This window comes from Gouania willdenowi, chromosome 19 (assembly GCF_900634775.1).
Source record: "Gouania willdenowi chromosome 19, fGouWil2.1, whole genome shotgun sequence".
NCBI classification, from domain to species: Eukaryota; Metazoa; Chordata; class Actinopteri; order Blenniiformes; family Gobiesocidae; genus Gouania; species Gouania willdenowi.
In genome coordinates, this window is record NC_041062.1 from 14921194 (window position 1) to 14940385 (window position 19192).

A 19192-nucleotide genomic window follows, 5' to 3' on the forward strand; every position below is an offset into this window, starting at 1 on the left:
TACATATAAATAAAAATATTACATATAAACATAAATGCTAAATCTAAATGTTACATATAAATATAAACATTACAAATAAATATAAATATTACATAGAAACATAAATGTTAAATCTAAATTTTATTTTGGTACTGCAGGCGAATTTGCAATTTAACTAAATATTTAGTTTCACCTGTAACATTTAGATTTAACATTTACATTTAAATTTAACATTTACATTTACATTTTACATTTAGCAGTGAAATTTAACATTCAGCAGATAGATTTAGCATTTAGATTTAACATTTAACATTTAGATTTAACGTTTTTCACGAGGGAAAAAAACCCACAAATTTCACAAATATTGCTGTAAATCTGGTCAAAAATAACATTAAAAAATCAAACACGTTTTTTAAACGTGTTTTTTAGCAAAGTGTTGAGAAAAGTTGCTGTTTATTTTAGCACATTCAGCGCCCCATAGAGCCATGATCAAATTTAAAATATAAAGGAAAACAGTGATGAATCAGAAAATGTTTCCTAAATCTGCATTTCCTTTGTTAGTCAGCAGATACTCAGCTGATGAGGTCTGATGATCTGTTGGAGGAAGTTATTTATGAACATAAACAAACTCCTTCGGGTTGAAGACATGTGCACTGATAACGGAGCAGACGGTGTGGAAATCAAAGCCTCTCCCCGCCCCTTTCCTCAACCTCCGCGCTGCGCTGCTCCACACACCGAGCGCACCGCGGCTCAGTCCGACTCAAGCCTCGAGCGTCGGACTGACCGCAGCGCTGAGCGCGCGCTCCTGGAATCAAAGTCACATTGGAGCAAACTTTACACTTCCTGTTGCTATGGTGAGTTAATGGCTTTTGATCACATCTATGTGTGTGTTTATGAATAGTTAACTACTAATGTTGAGTTCTTATAGATGCTGATGCTGCATCTTTGTGTTTTAGGCTCTACTTAACAATGTCCACAGTAACAATGAATACAAATGTAAGCCATTAGTTTATGTTATTAACATATTTGTGCTCTTTTGTGGCTTTACTTTGTTTTAACTCTTTAAAAGCATTGGTGTTCTAGTTTTTAAAAGAAATGTTTCCTGAGAGTTGGTTTGGTGAAAAACATGTATATTGTTTGAAAATTGCTTTTTAATTAACTATAAATCATCTGATAAATGTTTCCATGGGCCATCATTAGTAACCCTAAGGTACACGTACCCCATGTTGGGGATCACTGGTTCAGAGGACAAAGCACTGTCATGTAATATTATTCGAAACCCTAACTTTTATAGGAAATCATTCACTAAGCTATTAGTTATGTATTATTAATAAGATTGTGCCCTTTGGTGGTTTTACTTTGTTTTAACTCTTTAAAAGCATTGTTACTCTTATTTTGAAAGGTTTTCCTGAAAGTTGGCTTGGTGGAAAAGCTGCATATTGTTTGAAAATAGCTTTTTTTAAATGACCAAACTTACTTAACTTATTAACTCTAAATCATATGATAAATGTTTGCATGGACCATCTGCAATGTGATCGCCACTCACCATAAGGTACACGTACCCCATGTTGGGATCACTGGTTCAGAGGACAAAGCAGTGGGTTTATCACCAGTGTGTCATGTTATTATTATTATTATTATTATTCCACTTAGTTTGTTGTTGTTGTTTTCTCTGTTTTTGCATAAATTACTGTACTTTTCAGACGCTCCCCAACTTTTAAAGGAAATCATTCACTAAGCCATTAATTAGTTTATGTATTATTAACACAATTATGCTCTTTGATGGTTTTACTTTGTTTTAACTCATTAAAAGCATTGTTACTGTCATTTAAAAAAGATGGCTTTGTGAAAAACCTGTATATTGTTTGGAAATTGTTTTTTTTAAATGGCCAAACTTATTGTATTAATTCACCTGATAAATGTTTCCATGGACCATCTACAATGTGATTACTAAGGTACACGTACCCCATGTTGGGATCACTGGTTCAGAGGACAAAACACTGGGGTTATTAATCCATACAGCTTGGTTTGTTCGGCTTTTTTTTCTCCTTTTTGCCTGAATTACTGAATTCTTCAGATGCTCCCTAACTTTTAAAGGAAATCATTCACTAAAAACATCAGTTGCCGGCTGATGTCATTGTTGTGGTATGATGATCGGGATTAATCATCTTTACTTTGAGCACAGTTTAACCATTGCTTGGACTCTGGGAGGTAAAGTAAACTCTGGTTTAACTTGAGATAAGACAAAAGTATTTAGCCTTGTAAAATGTTGACTGAAACTCAGCTTTTCATGGTTTTAATGGTCTACTAGCAGCTTTTTTTTAAAAAACCATTTCCAAGAAACCTTATCTATTTGGCAGCATAAATACAGTATGTTGCCAAAGGTAATTGAGTGGAATATGTTGAGGTCCATGAAGGCGTGCATTAGTTGGATTGGCCTGTGCACGAGTTGTGATCTTAACCATATAGGACAACTTCAGGATGAATTAGAGGCATCTTGTCTGACATCATTCACTATAAACTTACATTTGACTTATAGTCAAAAACAGACACAAAAAAGGAGAGCGTTACCAGCTCTGTATTAAACCTCAAGGGTAAAGAATGGGGCGTTACTGTCTTTGTGTTCATCATTTTTGTGTAAATCAGCAGCAGGAGCTTATGGTTACTCACTTTCGTTCCAAATAAATGTTGGCACTGACTCGTATTCTGTCACTCAGCCTCTAATTACACAACACAGTCCATCAATTTTCATACATGACGTGTTCTCAGTCTAGCCGGACTCACTGAAACGTGTCACGGTGCTGTTGAGGTCATTGGCCTCCATGTGTTTTTTAATCATGGGGACAAACCGTCAGCGCAGCATTTGGCCCTTCGACCCCGCAGCATCCCTGGAGGGGGGCCGCCATGTGAAACAGCACAAACACACAGTGATGAAAGAGACACACGCTCACTGGGGATCAATACAAAAGCCCACTGCTTCATTGATGACAGCATGAGACTGACTAAACAACAATGTAGTCCACAGTACTTGTGATCAGAGCTGGGCAAAAAAAAAAAAAAAAAAATTGATTTAATCGATTTATCGAATTTGTAGATAAAACGATTTTTATTTTGCAACTTCAAGTTTTTGAAAAAAAAAAAAAAGTAGTTTTTTTAATTTAATTACATTTTTTTTCCACGACAATTTTTTCGGACTTTTTCACGTTCCGTCCTTGTGGGTTACCGTAGCGCAATGTGAGCCAGCCCTAGGGCTGGGTAAAAAATCGATTTAATTGATTAATCAAATTTGTAGATAAAAACGATTTTTATTTTGCAAATTTGAGTTTAAAAAAATAAAAATAAAAAAATATATATATATATATATAAATGTATATACATTACATGCAATACGCTGCCGTATATGTAGGACTTGTATTTTATTTTGAAATAAACTTTTTTTTTTTGACAGATGCTGTGAAAAGCATGTTGCACAAATAAATATATAGACTTGTGAATCACTGGTTTAGGGGAAGGTCTGGGTTAGTCGGCACTCAGAAATCCGTCCAACTGTACTTTTCAGTATTTTAATAGAAAATAAGCTATAAAATAGAAAATATATTGCTATAGGTGATATTGTATTTTTCCATATTGCCAAAACAGAAATATGGATATATGTTGAACGACTTAAATGTCAATCACAGGTTTAGAACATGCTTAAATAAAAGCATTGGGTTGGTCTGATGGCAGCGACAGATGGTTAACACATGCATGTAACGTGATTAGGTAGTAGAGTGCAGACCTTCCCTGAGGTGTTCTTTCAGCATTCTGCTTTTTTTTTTTGTACCAAAGTCCTACATTCTTCTGAGATCGACCTTCTGCAAACTTTAGGTGTCAGTGACGCAGCGACACGGGGAAGGGTCAGCTGTAGAGGTGTGAACTCTGCACTTTATTTGTTTTCCCACTGCAGGCCTCCCCGAGCTATACCTCGATTTTATTCCCTCCTTTTTCCAGCCACACAAGGCGATGTGAGCTGTGCTTTATCACCGTCTGCCGTCACCAAATGGGCACAACCAGTGACGCCCTGAACTGTAGGAGAATTCATCTCAGGTCAATAGTTATTGAAGCATCCAACCCGTAGTAGTCGAGGTGCCACATCATATCATAAAGTTCCACCAGTTTTAGAAACTTCCCTCTCACAGTGAATTAAAAAAAAAAATAATTTTTCACGCACCCCCATTTTTTTTAAACAATCATGACAAAATTCTCAAACTGGATCCAATCCAGATGAAATTCCATTTTCTAACTGAGGCACCAACAAACATAACTGAGTCAAATTTCATTACGATCAGTCAATTATGAACCGAGATATGAATTTTTGCAAATCCGCCAAACGCTGTTCAAGCCAATGATGAAAATTAGGGATTTTTTTTAAACTGATCCAGAATCAGTATATTGATCCAAATTCCCTCCAAATTTGAATGGAATGTTCCATGGCGTAAGGTAGACATGGGCCACTGACGGCCCTCGCTCTAATTTTGAGTGGCCCCTGAAGTAAATGCACAAAACGAGTTAAAAACACAAACAAAATTACAGAAATATACACAAAACGACATAAATACGCAAAATGACTTCTGAAACACACAACGGCAACAACATCAACGACATATAACACCAAATGAGACAAAAAATTATAAAAAGGCAACAAAAACACAGAAAACGAATGCACAGAAAATGTCTCCAAAATGACAACAAAAATACACAAATTGGCTCATAACACACAAAACAGCAAAAAAACAAACAAAATGAAAGGAAATATGCTAAATGACTTCAAAAACACACAAGACAACGTCAGAAAGCGCAAAAATGAAAATAAAAACTACACAAAACGACCACAAAAAACAGGAAAATGACACCAAAAACACATGAAATGACAACACAAACCCATTGTTCTTCCCTGTATTAAAGCTCAGATTGGCCATTATTATTCTGAATGCTGACATGAATGTTGATCATGTGGTCCTCATCAGAAATACCCTTTTTTGTGGCCCGGCTATGATAAAAAGTTGCCCATCTCTGGCCTAAAGTTCATCTTTGGTTAAAATGTTGTCATATTTTTGACATAACTCTTGACATAATCCTGCTAAACGCTGAATTTAAAACACGAGCCTTATATATAGAGTTTCTAAAATGAAAACCGACCAAAATCATCTTTAAACTGTACAAACCCAGTTTAAATGAATGTTTCCATAGATCTTACATTATTGTTAGAGAACAATATCACCCTCTTGCTCTGCTGCATATTTCATGTTTTTGGACTTTGGGATGAAAACTCAACACTTGGGAAGAAGCTTGGATTTAAATTGACTATTTTTACTGCTGCAACAGTCAGAGTGAGTGGCATTATTGAAAGATAGCATTAGGTGTATCTACTGTTGTCATTGAGATAGTAATCATTAAACATAGTCCAAAATAATTGATTTATATCCAGTCAACAGATGGGATTTAAACATGGTTAACCTCATACTCACCCAGGTCATGATTTAAGATTAAGGGGAAGTGGTTTGTGGTGGTTTGCATGTTCTCTCATGTTTCTCTCACAGTCCAAAAAATCCACAAAACAGATGTCTTATGTTAAAAAGTCTTATCATTTTTGCAAACAATTGATTATTTCTAGCAATAAAGTTATAGTATTGGTTTTTGGAGTTTAATGAGGATGCAAGACTGGGGTCCAAGTATTTAATTTGCCGCTAACTTTGTCACTTTTCTTTTTATAATTAATGTGCTTGAATACATTTGTACAAAAATATATAGATAAAGATGAACATTTGGCAAGTCGTATAATTTCACTGAAACCAGATAAGCTAAATAGACTTCCTGTCCTAAAAGGCACCTCCCCTCCTTCTATCCTGACTCAACACTTTCGCCAATTCTTTGCTTAATCCTCCACGTTTCTACATTGCTATTTTTTTTTTTTTACGTACCGTGGCCAGTCACTATAATTCCAATATGAAAAGTTCAGTCCGTGAAATGCCAAATCAGTGAAATACATGACGGGCAGTGACGACAATGTGTCAATTTGCCTAAAAACTAAACCATTTTTATTTTTTTTTATTTTTTTGACAAGATAGTGATACATGTTATCATGTAGATCAGACAAATATAGAGCAGTTTGATCTAAAATGGGCCAGAGATTTTATGCAGGAAAATGAGTGATTTCAACATTATTGTCCCTAGTTTACACTTCTACGTATGCATAATATACAAAATATGTAAAAAAAAATAAAATAAAAAAAAAAATATATATATATATATATATATATATATATATATATATAGCCAATGATGAAAATTAGGGATTTACCGTAAAAAAAAAAAAAAAAACTCATCCAGAATCGGTATATTGATCCGGATTCCCTCCAATATTGAATGGAATCTTCCATGGCATAAGGTTGACATGGGCCACTGGCGGCCCTCGCTATAATTTTGAGTGGCCCCTGAAGTAAATGCACAAAATGAGTTAAAAACAAGCAATAAGTGACATATATCACTCCCAACATTGTCTCTATACATTTTGTGACACATTTCTATTAATTAAAGGAAATGCTATGTCATAATTTGAGGAAATATGAAGGATTTCGTAACAATTTTGAGTATTTTCCACCATGTTAACATTAGAAATTGCTGCAATCATGTGATATAAGCAGCAGGAAAACTGTGAGCACCTGCAAATATTGTTGAGTTTCATTTACACAATGATTCATGTTTTCTCTGTCTTTTTTATTTTCCTGTGGACCAAATTGGATTGTCCAAAGTGCTGGATTTGGCCCCCGGGCCATGAGTTTGACACATGTAATGTAGATGCTGCAACATATTAAAAAAAAAGCATCAAAGTGACGATAAATGTCACAACATTTTGTAAGTTTATGATCTTAAAAAGAATCACAATAGTTACAACTTTACTTTAATGAGCAAACTGGAAACACTGAACATGTCTGACAGTATGTGATATAAGCATGAAGAAATATCAAGTGATGTTTTTAGGTGAAGTCACTGTTTATGGATCTTTTGGTGCATCAGAACAGTCCAAACACTCCACAGTGTTCCCATGTTGCCATGTACTGTACAGTCCTGAAATGGCTTTGCCAGATATAAACCAGAGCGACCACAGCCTTAATGGGAGCCGTGTGTTGGGACTGTGTGTGTATATGAACACATTCTTGAGCAGAACATCAATCCGTGGACTCTTTTTCTCATTACAATCATCTAACATCCTTCTTTCTAACCATGGCTATGATTGAAACCATTTCTCGGCCTCTTCATTTAAGATTCTTTTTTACTTTTTCATTTAGAGCCATTTTTACTTCTTTTTTTGTTACTTTTAATTAGTCTATTAATGCTTTTTATCACTTTGGACTTTTTCCCTCGGCTTTTTTTGCTCCATCATTCTGGTCGATGACCCTTCATACATCTTGACGCTCCTAAAAATGGCTGAAAATGTTCCCACATACAAACACTACGAAATGTTGCACTATTTCAGGTTGTGTTGAGTTAAATCAGCAGTAGACTTTGTGCTTTGTGTCGTGTCCTCGGACCATGCACTGACCCTGCTAACCAGGTGAACAAACATACAAGATAAGGCCACATTTTTTCCAGGGTCACCCTTTGAATTTCAATTACGTTTCCTATTTTCACCATCTTTGCTCCGCCTCAGTCCAAGCAAACAGGCCTGCACTTCCTTCACAGCCATGAAAACATTTTCATGCTTCAATAAACATCCATACGCTCCGAGCACGGCTGGAACTGGCAGGCCTAATTAGCATTCTTTGTTGGCCTTTATGCTATTTGAATATGTTTTTTTTCTTGACTCCTGTGTGAGCTTTCACCTTTCGTTGTTGTTGTTTTGAAGGAATGATTTAGGACGGCACATTCCAAGATAAGCGAAACCATTGGCTCGGCCATGATGACAGAAAACATTTTTATCTTGACAAAAATTAAACAGGATAATGCATTCCTTAGTCATGGCTGTTTTTGGTTACACTAGATTAGAAAAGTCTATTTTCAAAATAAAAGAAATGATTAATTACATGTTTACACAAGTCTGACCTTTTTTTTTTTTCTTTTCAGTGTTTCCAGTGTGCTCTTTCACACGGCATAAAGTTGTAACTTTAATGTTAATGGAACTTAGAAAACTATTGTGATTCTTTTTAAGATCATACACTTACAAAAAGTTGTGGCATTTATCATCACTTTGACGCTTTTTGACATTTTGTTGTCTAGGGGTGGGGGAAAAAATTAATTCACATAAGACTCGCGATTCCAATCATAAAAATATATATATGTATATTATTATTATTGGGTTTTTTTTCAAGACAGTCTGATTCAGATGATCCACTTAGAGTCTTTACTCAGGAAACACTGTGAACTGAACATACAAATACTGTACATATTACTGTTCTCACAAATAGAAAATACACCACTGTTATTGCTTAAAGGTCCAGTATTATGCTATTTTTCACCCATCTCCAATTGTTCTAAGAACCTCAGCAACATAGTATTTTAAGGTTTATTTTCCCAAACTCACCTGTTTTTTTGGAGTTTTAGCCTCTGAATAGTCACTTTCGTGACGCTTCTAAAAACAGGCTGGTTTGGGGCCTTCATGCATATGCATGAGTGGGCGTGTCTGTAGACGCTGACTCTGCGCCTCGCTCTCAGAGAGGGCTTGGCTTGAATTTATATTATTCTGCGTCTTTGTTTGGTGTGTGGGATTCCAACAGTTGATTATTGTAGCGGTTGTCTTTTGCTATCCACACACTGCACATTACAGTAAAACACGTGGCTATTTAAGCGGCTATTGTGATTGTGAGTCCGACAAACGCTGCTGGGGTGCATGTGCAGCAACACCAGTGGAGTAAACTGTCAGCTGAGTCTGCTTAGGACTGGGCGGTATACCGAGTTCATACCGAATATCGGTATATATTTTAATGATAGGAATTTTTAATATTAATATACCGCCATACCAGTGTATCTGATTACACAACTTTCGGAACGCTACGCTGCGCCGCGTTTCAGACCAGACCATTTTCAACATTACACTTCTAAATAGGAAGGTAAACAGTAGGTATTAGTTGCGGTGTAAATCATACGTGTAAATGGATCAGAAAGACACAATTGAAAGCTCTGAAGCTGCATGTGAGCATGTGCCTGCATGCGCATGCCTCTACTGAAGGAGAACAACACTCACAGACACGGAAGCATAGTTAGCTTAGCAAGTTGGCAGTTCGGCAGTAATACACAAAAAAAGAGAGCAAAGGATAGCAATTTGTAATTTCTATAATGCAGAAATAAGTCCTGGTGGAGCTGCAAACAATACGCTACTTTATTCACCATAAGAAACCACCACACCACTAAGTATGCAGCATTTAAAGCTAGAAATAAAGCTAATGCTAAAGCTAAGCTAGCACAGCAAAGAGCCATTGGGCTCCACACTGGTATTACTACCACTGTGGAATTATTCTACAATATTCACTCATCATGACAGTAAAATAGACCATCCTAAGTCAATCTACTGCAGTAATTCCTCTCTCTTATCTTTATTTTTCTATATCCTCTATCCTTTATTAATCCCTTATCCTTATATTTATCACTATTATTATTATTGCTGCTGGCTTGTGTTTTTGTTTTTGTTCCGCACACCAACTACCAAGTCAATTTCCATGTGCTGTTTATATATATATTTTTTTAAATTGTACTCGGCAAATTGAACCTTTCTGATTATTATAATGATTCTCAACCAGTAGAAAATGCTGTGAACACCTGATTATTCATGAAAAATAAATAAATACTGTCATATACCCTGAAACCGTTAAAATTTAGAAAAACACCGTGATATACATTTTTGGTCATACCACCCAGCCCAAAGTCAGCTGTTTCAAACACTCACCGGAGTGTTAAGTTGCTCAGTCACTTTCTTGTCACCCTCACCTCTTCTAACCACAGGAACCGTGCATTGTTTTGTCCCACCGCTGCGTAGCATTGGGTCACAAACACGTCAGATCATCCCATAAAGGCGATATAACGGCTACTAAAAATGAAAGTGATTGTGAGCGCTCACGCTGCGCTTCAGATTATCTTTATACTGGATTATCTATATACTGAACCTAAATATATGAACTGTGGATAAAGGGCAGTGGTGGCCTAGTGGTTAATGGAGCGAGCGTATAATCTGAGGTTAATTGGTTTGAATCACCCTGGGCCATCACTGTGGAATTTTGAGCAAAGAGCTCACATTCTTATAGGGTAGAAGGAGCCAAGATTGTCAGGGGGAGGAGTTTCCGCCTTATGAGTCATAAGGCGAGAAAAATCCAACTTGCCCATTTGGAGCTGACTTTTTACAAAATGTGGAATAGCAAGGGAGGGAGGAAACATAACTTTTTTCAACTTTGGTCCTCTGAATGAGGCTAAAGGCATGTATATCACTGTAGAAAAACCATTATAAAGTGATTTTTTCATAATACTGACCCTTTAATTCAACAGCGATGAACTGAATGATAACAATTGAGTCCAGTGCTTAGTTTATTTTCTTCTTGTATTTTCCATCATTAGAAACTGCTTTGATGTTTCACAATAATCTTTAGGCATAGAAGCCTTGTTTTGTATATTTACCCTGGCCTCCCCTCTAGCTACACCCCTGTTCCCCGATATCAAATCAGTTTAACTGGCCCACACTGTATATTTTATTAAATAACATCCTTATTTATCTTGAAATAATTCCTATTCCTGAACTTTACCAACTTGTTATGCCTCAGGCTAAATTCAGGAGCGGCACTAAAAGACGTCCCCCTATCACATATAACAGAGACGAAGGATTAGAGGATAATCCAGTATGTCTGTGATCAGGAGGCTGCATGTTGGATTATCAAATTACATCCTCATTGTGTATTAGGAATCATTTTTTGTGTACATTAAAAAAGAAAAAAAGCAAGTTTAAGAATTTTGGGTTTCAAAACTTAGCAATGCACCGAGAGTTTAAATACAGGGAGCAGCCATCAGAGGTCTTTTAACAGGATTACAGGAGAGACCAAAGCTTTCAGTAAGCACACAGGCGGAGTATTTATTGCTTCCCCTGGCTATCCCTTTAATACCTCACATTATTAATCCAACTGAGGTTTTATATCCCTCTGTCACAGCTAAAGTAAAGATGTTTTCCTTGCTTGATCACTTGTCTCTTCAGTGTAGTTCATGGGAACGTATCCAAGGCTCCGATTCAGGATCACACCTCAGAACCCTAGCCCTGGTGTTTAGTATGGCCTCGCTCAGTGCTGGTATGTGGCATGTTTCCTCCCCCTCCACCCCTCCACCCCCACCTCCCTCCCACCCCAGATGCCCCCTTCTTAAAACAGCAGCAGGGGAAGTGGAGCGTGAGGGCCTGGGACTGTGGTAAAAAGCAAATTATTAGACGGGTTGGCTCGGAGCTGATGCACCCCCGCTCATGTGAAGCCAGACAGCACCGTGCATGTAGAGCCATGGACATGTAGCCACAAACGGGAACGGGAGAGGATCATCTCAGAACCAGGCTCTGCTTTAACAATATTTGATTATCAAGTACTGTGCAAAGGGTTCAGAACATGAACTGTTACTATCTATCTATCTATCTATCTATCTATCTATCTATCTATCTATAAAGCAAGGAACCCCTGTCTGTGGGTGTGTCTGTTCCTCAAATATCTTTGCGAATCAGGCCCAGACTGACCTGAGACTTTCAACATGGCTGCTGCTTGGTTCAAGGGTGTGCAACGTCTGATTTGTTTGGACTGCAATGATACCATTCATGAATTGTTTCATAAAATTGTCTTTACAGAGCAGCTCAATGTTGACAGGTAGTCATGGTAACTCAGGATAAGTTAGAACAGCTCAGTGTTGACAGGTAGTTAGTCATGGTAACTCAGGATAAGTTATATGATTTACTACTGATGACACTTTCGGTTATTAACTTAAAAACAAGAGCCCTATTTACAAAAGCGTAAAAAACTAACGGAAGACAAGAAGAGATGCTTTTGTTTTGAAAAAGGGATGTTTGACTTTTAGTTTGAAGCCGGTCCCAGGACGATTTTACATTCCGCTCGCAATGCATCATGGGGCGGTTGAGCATGACTAGTGTGCTCATTGTGCACACTTCAGAAATGTCCCGATAAAGTATACATCCGTGTATTTCTCGCGTACTCAATCTTTTCATACAATCTAACATGAACGCACTACATACTCATTTTGACGTCAAACTTAGTATGAGTAGCACTTTAGTATGCCGCTTCGAACACTGCAAGAGTATTAGAGTTATGGACACTAATGCAATGTTCTTATTTTTAGTTTGGAGAAAACGATTATTAGTTCATGGGCTAAAAACGGACCCATTTAATCTTCAAAATAATCTGCAGATTTTAGGAGGTGAAAACGAGCCAAATTTAAACATTAATGTGCCCTAGTTTGCACCTCCACATAGAAATGGATGTCTAAAGTATGGAAGGTCCCAAGAATATCCAAGTTATAAGTGACAGATGGATATCAGTCTCAGAAGGATCTTCACTTTAAATATATTTTATTTTTGACCAATTTTGTTTAAATTGGTGAATTTTTTGGGAACAATTTGAGGAAAATTGCAGGATTTGGGCAAAGTTTTTAATCTTTTCAACATTTTGTAATTAAAAATGACTCATTATTGAAAGTTGTAAGCCCTTGCTAATATTGTGGCGTCTTGTTGATTTTGTGTATTTGGAGGGGGTGAAATATTTACAATTGAATTAGATGGTATAATTTACACAATGATGTTTTCTCTGTCATTTTTACTTCCTCATGTGGGCCACATTGGATGCTATAAAGGGCCGGATTTGGCCCTCGAGCCTTGAGTTTGATATATTTCGGCTTGTGTTTTCAAAATAGAAAACTATTAAACAAAGTCGGCGTCTACTGAACTAAAGTATGACAAAAGAGAATCGTTTTAGGAAAGAAAAGTTTATGACAAATGTGTTATGTAAAACTCTCATTTCCATGATTTAACACGCAGACTTCATGCTGTCATGTTTTTATAAGTAAAGGTAAAGGTTATTTTATTATCTGTAAATTGTCATTCTAACTTTCTATGTCACTGTAAATCCTTCACTAATTCACAAACAATCCTGAGCCTGTTGAAGGACATCTGTTAAGCTTTAAGGGAAAGATTAGTCGGTCTGGGTAAAAAGCCAAATGCTCCGTTTTTGTTACCTGCGCGGTAACCATAGCAGGACAACATAAAAACAGGATTTGGTCCCTGAAAGCTCATCCTTTAAATGGACTGAAGGCAGCACTGAGAAATGACCGTGCTCTAAATTTAGATTTAGCTCCAGAGGAATCTGAAAGTTTGGCCAAACACCAAGTCAAGAGTAGAAGCTCGGCTTTACCTACAAATATCAACATATTGGTTTTTGTTTTGATTTGTTTCTCTTCTTCATCTTGTCAGATGTCTTCATGATGCGACCGCAGAGCTCCGACTATTTCTGAATCGATGTTGGAGAACCCGAAGCCTGAGACAAGCCAGGCAGTCTGACCGCTCTCTGAGTGGATTCACCGCCTGCAGGAACGTTCTTCTCCATTTATTCCTGTTCAAGCCAGATATGCACAACAGTGGGCTGCACAGAGGAGGGCAGAATCTGGCCTCCACTGGATAAACACAGATAATATCCCAGTGTTCTATAGGCCAGAATTGGAACTTCTCAGCCTCAATAATTACACAGATTTCTATCTTGGCATCGCCTTTGAGGGTTATTTTTGACTTAAACAGACTTTTCATTTGTTCTTCTGAGTTGGCTTTCAGTGGATTTCTGTAATAGTTCGTAATTAGACGTTTGTTTCAGCTGTTCATCTTTTCTAATCATGAATCTACAAGAAAAGCTGTCGGGCCTCAAAGGTCTAGTCTCACACTCTCACAGCAAGCGCCGCCACAAAGGAGACCTCACAGTGGACATGATCAGCCCTCCTCTGGGGGATTTCCGCCACACCATGCACGTGGGTCGAGGTGGGGACGTGTTCGGGGACACCTCTTTCCTCAGCAATCACGGCGGGACGGCCAACGCCAACAATGCGGACACAGAGTCTCTCTCCAGCCCCGACAACAAGATTGGAGCGTTCTTCTCAAGGACCCTTCGTCATATCAGAAGAGGATCTGATAACCGACCCAGAGAGGCGTCCAAGGATCTGTCGCCACCGCCTCCTGCCGTTTCCCCCATCATCAAGAATGCCATCTCCCTCCCCAGGCTGGATGTGGATTGGCCTAATGGGAGTCCCACCACTAAAGTTCTCTTTCCCAGTTCACAAAGCACCCCCGAGGAGCATAAAAGCACATATGGTGAGTTAGTTTTCAATTACCCATGTTCAATTACAACTCAATTACGATTGCAGTGACCAGCAGTTTTTCCAATTGCAATTTGAGGTTGAAAAATACTATTGGTGGCTCCTGAATAGATGTATTCCTATAGGTTTTTATCCTTTCCAGTCATCTCTCAATGGATTTTAGACCAAGACTGACACTTTATTTGTTAATTTTCCTCTCTTACTCTCTCTCTTTGTCTATAGTGCCATCACATACCCTTAGGGGTACACATACCCCCATTTGAGAAACACTGAGTTAGAGCATACTGTATGTGCTTATATTGTGCCAGTTTAATCTCACATGGATTCAAATGATGTTTAATGCAAGTTGATGCCTCTCCTGACAAACCCACAGTGATCCATTAGCATAGTTTGTTGTTTTCCAACCCGTCCATGGAACATTTTTGATGTTTGATTAGTTTGGCTTTTATAGTCCAAATCCTGCTGTTTGGGGTCTCTCTGATCACTGTTATTAGCAGTTTTCCAGCAGCATCTGCCAGTCTTTTACTGGAGAGAGACCTGGTGCACTAATGGGTCTGGCAGACATTTTTTGTTCACAATCACTCGTGAAAGAATATGAAGCCAGGAATGGAATTGACAGGCTCCGAATTCTGATGAATGCCAGTAGTTCCTATTAGTCCTAAATGTATTGGCAAGAACTATAAACATATGAGCTCATGCCATCTGTTTTGATGATGATATGTTAGTTATTTAAGGATTTGGCGCACCACGCTACCAAATCCCCAAATTGCTCCTAAGCACCAGAAATATCAGATTTCTTTTAAACTAAATGACTGCAAAATGAAGCAAAGTGTTAACTGGAAATGACCGAAAAGTGGCATTTATTCCCACTGCTTCTCTCTGTAACTTTTGGATACTGACTACTATGGGATAACCCATTGTGTTTATCATATTATTATTAAAATCTAAGTTTTTAGTCCTTGACAGGGACAGTTTGTGCAAATGTCTGCAATAACAAATCTAATGCCTTCAGTAACAGGAAAAATGCTTAGTTTAAAAAGATTAAAATGAACGTCTTCAAAGCACTGTGACCCATTGAAGATTGTATTGGAATTTGTAACCACAAAATACAGCTTTATTACAAATCGTATTCCCCTTTTAAGATTGCATGGCTGTGTTTCAGGGTTTAACAAATGAATAAATAACTAATTTACAAAATTAAATGAACTAATAGATCAAATTTACAGTGTTTATTGTCATCCGCACAACAAAATTCCTACTTTGCTCACCACACCGGATGCCAGAACAAAACCCTAACAAATAAAGAGAAATGCATAATAACAATAATCATAATAATTCAAAAAGTAATAAAGATATATATGTACAAGAATTGAACAAGACTAAAACAGAATTTAAAGTTAGTTTGCTTATATTAAATGCAAATGATCAAGTATTAATATGTATTTTGGGAGTGCAATGATTGGTTTTCAATTTATTTTATTTTTTTAATTCATGTTGTTTGGCTTTCTGGGTGTATGTTATTCCTTTCTAGTGGGGGGGTTGATAACATCTGATATTAATATTTTACAATTTTGTGCAGACAACGGACTATAGTCAATGAATTTTAATTAATGTATTATTATTATTATTATTATTATTATTATTATTATTATTATTATTATTATTTTTATAGAAACAGTTTGGGTTCCAGTATTATCTGTATGGAAAAAATCTTCTCAATAATATTTTTAAGCTCTTTCCAAGAAAAACTGTTTATTTTCCTGCTTTCCCACATGCAGTGAAATAATGTCCCTTCGAAGCTTATATCTTAAGAAAAATGTCAAATAATGTATTCTAATGTTTGTGGTATAGTGATTAAATTTGTGGCATAGGATGTAGCAAAAAAGAAATAAATAAATAAGGTTACATTGCCCTCTGTTGGAACTGTATGAAAATAAATGCAAAGAAGAAGAAATCTTTTAAAGATTGGATATAACATTACAATTAGGGCTGAATGATTAATTGCATTTGCGATATTATCGCGATATCATGAAACGCGATTTTCTAATCGCAAAGGCTGCAATTTTTAAATTTTTTTTTTCTTGTCCTGTCTTGTACTGTCCTCTTAAGTTCAGAGTGTTTTAAGAAGTGCAGTCCACATGTTTACATGTTTCATGAAACGTGAAGTTAGTTAGATACAGTATGTTGAAGAGGTAAAGCCACAGATTTGTTTGCTTTATTGTTGTAATCTGTGCTTTGAAATTTATATTTTATATTTATTTAAAGTTTAAATAAATCTGAAGTTGTGTATTATGAAACTGATTGATTTATTGCTTGTGTTCTTTGAAAAATACATGACAAGATGCCCTTGAAAAAATAACCGCTTGTTAAATCGCAATCGCAATATTGAAGAAAAAAATCGCAATTAGATTATTTTTCAAAATAGTTCTGCACTAATTACAGTATAATTCTTGTTTCCTTTAAAATGTTTTCTTTTCAAATGAGCAAACTTAGACGCTACAATGGCTCAGAAATGACCCGCATGCTTTTATTTTGACACGTGTGCATTAATCATTTGGTAAAATAGCTAGCAATAGTTCTAACTTTCCATACCTGCATTCTATTACACCTTAAGAAATGTATATACAGTTGTTTACACGTGGAAGTGTTAAAAACAAGAGACAATAATGCTGTATTTTTCTGGTTTGGGCCACCTAAACTAAAATGAAAGAAAATAAATGACAGATTTTGGCGTCTTGGACAGATTTAGGAGAGAAATGTGTTTTTGTTTCTATGCTCCTGTATTGATATTATTATTTCTTGCCCAGGTTTGGAGTCTGGCTTCGTCACTTTGCCTCGTCTGACCCGCTCTGAACGTCAGCAGGAGGCTTCAATCACCACCTCTTGTTCTCCCAACATTCACCGGGGCTCCCTGACGGATCCGGCCGACGCCGTCTTATCCACCTCCTCCTCCTCCTCCTCCAATGTGACGTGCACACCCAAACACACCGCCTACTCCGACTCCCTTCCCTCGCTTACCTCATTGGATACCTTCACCTTTGACCTCGGCCCCTCCCTCATGAGCGAGGTGTTTGGTCTGATTGACGGCCACTCGGAGCACGTCCATGTGGCCTGGGAGGGAGAGGAGGTGGGGTCGGCTTGTGGATTCACCAACGAGGGATCGGAGATGGGCTCGACTACTATCTCGTACGTGGATTCTTTGCTGAGGGAGGACTGCGAGGGCAGGAAGAGTCCACATGTGACGGAGTGGGAGGAGGAAGAAAGTAGCGTCATGGAGGTGAACGGTGTGAGTCTGTCTCCTAATGTACCCGATGTTGTAATGGGCTCCCCCGAACGACTAATGGTGGGAATGAAGACGGAGAGTGAAACGTTTCATAGCGCGACGGATGTGCTGGCACATCACCGTGACATCGGCCTAATGAAGGGTGGGTTGGAAGATGTCGACGCAGAGACGATCATCATGAACCAACCAAAGATGAAAATGTCCTACAGTTGTGTTGACGACGAAGACGAAATCAAAGTCTGAACGGAGCGAATCAAAGAGGTTTGACACAAATTCAGAGAAAACTCAGTCTTTACTTGAAGTTTTATCCATAACGCTGACATTATGCTGTCATTAGTATGGATGTAGCGATTCACTCGATACTGGGCTCACGATACGATTCTCTCACGATTTATTTTACAAAATGAGACAGTAGTCAAATGTTGATAGAAAAATATTCATTTTTTTTTCTTTGAAAATAAAAATACTGTACTATTTTCTTTTATCTTTCATTGTCAAAAGAATCCCTTGATAAACTCAGCAAAACAATGCAATTTAATTAAAAACAAATCCTGAATGAAATAAAAAAATAAATAGTACAAATGAATAAGAAGCCTATTCGTTTAAATCCTGGCTCTACAGTAAACATAATAGTTTGTTTTCCTTTTAAAAGTGCAACTGAAAATGTATTTTGTGCCTTAACAATTTGACTTTAAAACAAATCCCATATCAAAGAAATAATATGAATAAACAAACTACGGCTTTCATTCTCTCTTGTTTCTCCCTTTCCTCTCTGTGCCCCTCCTACATGTTCTTTCTTTCTCACTTCTTTCATTTTGTCTTGGAGAAACCAAAATGCTTCCACACTTCTGATTTAAAACACGGTGGTGCGTCCTGAATTTCAAATTCTAAATAGATAGCGCCCTTTACTGTTAAAAAATAATAATAATAATAATAATAAAAAAGAAAAGTACTGCGAGTTTCAGAGTATTGATGTGAACCGTGACACTTTGGAATTGATTTTAACTGCCTCAATATTAATCTTTACATCCCTAGTCATTAGCATTAATAAGGTCTCATGAAGGCTGTCATAAGTGTTGTTTGCTAAATTATGACACCTCTGGAGCTGTGTTGGCATTTTTTGGGTTAGGTGGAGGGATCTAGTGGGGTTAGGGTTAGGGTTAATGTTAGGGGTTAAGGTTTGGGCCATCTAGCATACCGGGCATCGTCCTGGTGGGCCGTCGACCCAAAATGGAGCGGTCCGGTTCGTTTTTTTACGAGCAAGTGGAGGCAGACATTGTAACAGGTGGCCAAAAATGGTCCAAAACTGGCGAAAATGTGGCAAGAAAGGAGTGTAAAATGACTAAAATGGCAGTCACGAGTGGCCAAAAAATGGGCAAATAAAGGGGAACCAGGAGGTATGTAATGGCAAAGGGTAGTTTTAATGAAGAATATGTGACAAACAATAGTGAAAAACGCCAAAAATGTGGAATGAAAAAAGGCAAAATGTAGGAAAAAATGGTAACACGTGATATTTATTGGGCAAAAGTTAGCTCATTGGAATGAAAAGTGGTCAAAATTGAATAAATGTTT

General features: G+C 37.3%; 1 protein-coding gene across 1 annotated transcript; it reads left to right on the plus strand.

Annotated features, from left to right (window-relative positions):
* Positions 1-680: 680 nt before the first annotated feature.
* Positions 681-18349, plus strand: cdc42ep1a (CDC42 effector protein (Rho GTPase binding) 1a). The gene is made up of 3 exons (XM_028476488.1): positions 681-833; positions 13448-14332; positions 17145-18349. The coding sequence occupies exons 2-3, from the start codon at positions 13861-13863 to the stop codon at positions 17861-17863; spliced, it is 1191 nt and encodes a 396-aa protein (XP_028332289.1). The 5' UTR covers positions 681-833; positions 13448-13860; the 3' UTR covers positions 17864-18349.
* Positions 18350-19192: the final 843 nt, after the last annotated feature.

Coding starts and splice junctions, on each gene's coding strand:
- cdc42ep1a (XM_028476488.1), top strand. CDS start 13,861: ATGAATCTACAAGAAAAGCTGTCGGGCCTCAAAGGTCTAGTCTCACAC. Junction 14,333..17,144: donor GGAGCATAAAAGCACATATG/GTGAGTTAGTTT, acceptor TTTCTTGCCCAG/GTTTGGAGTCTGGCTTCGTC.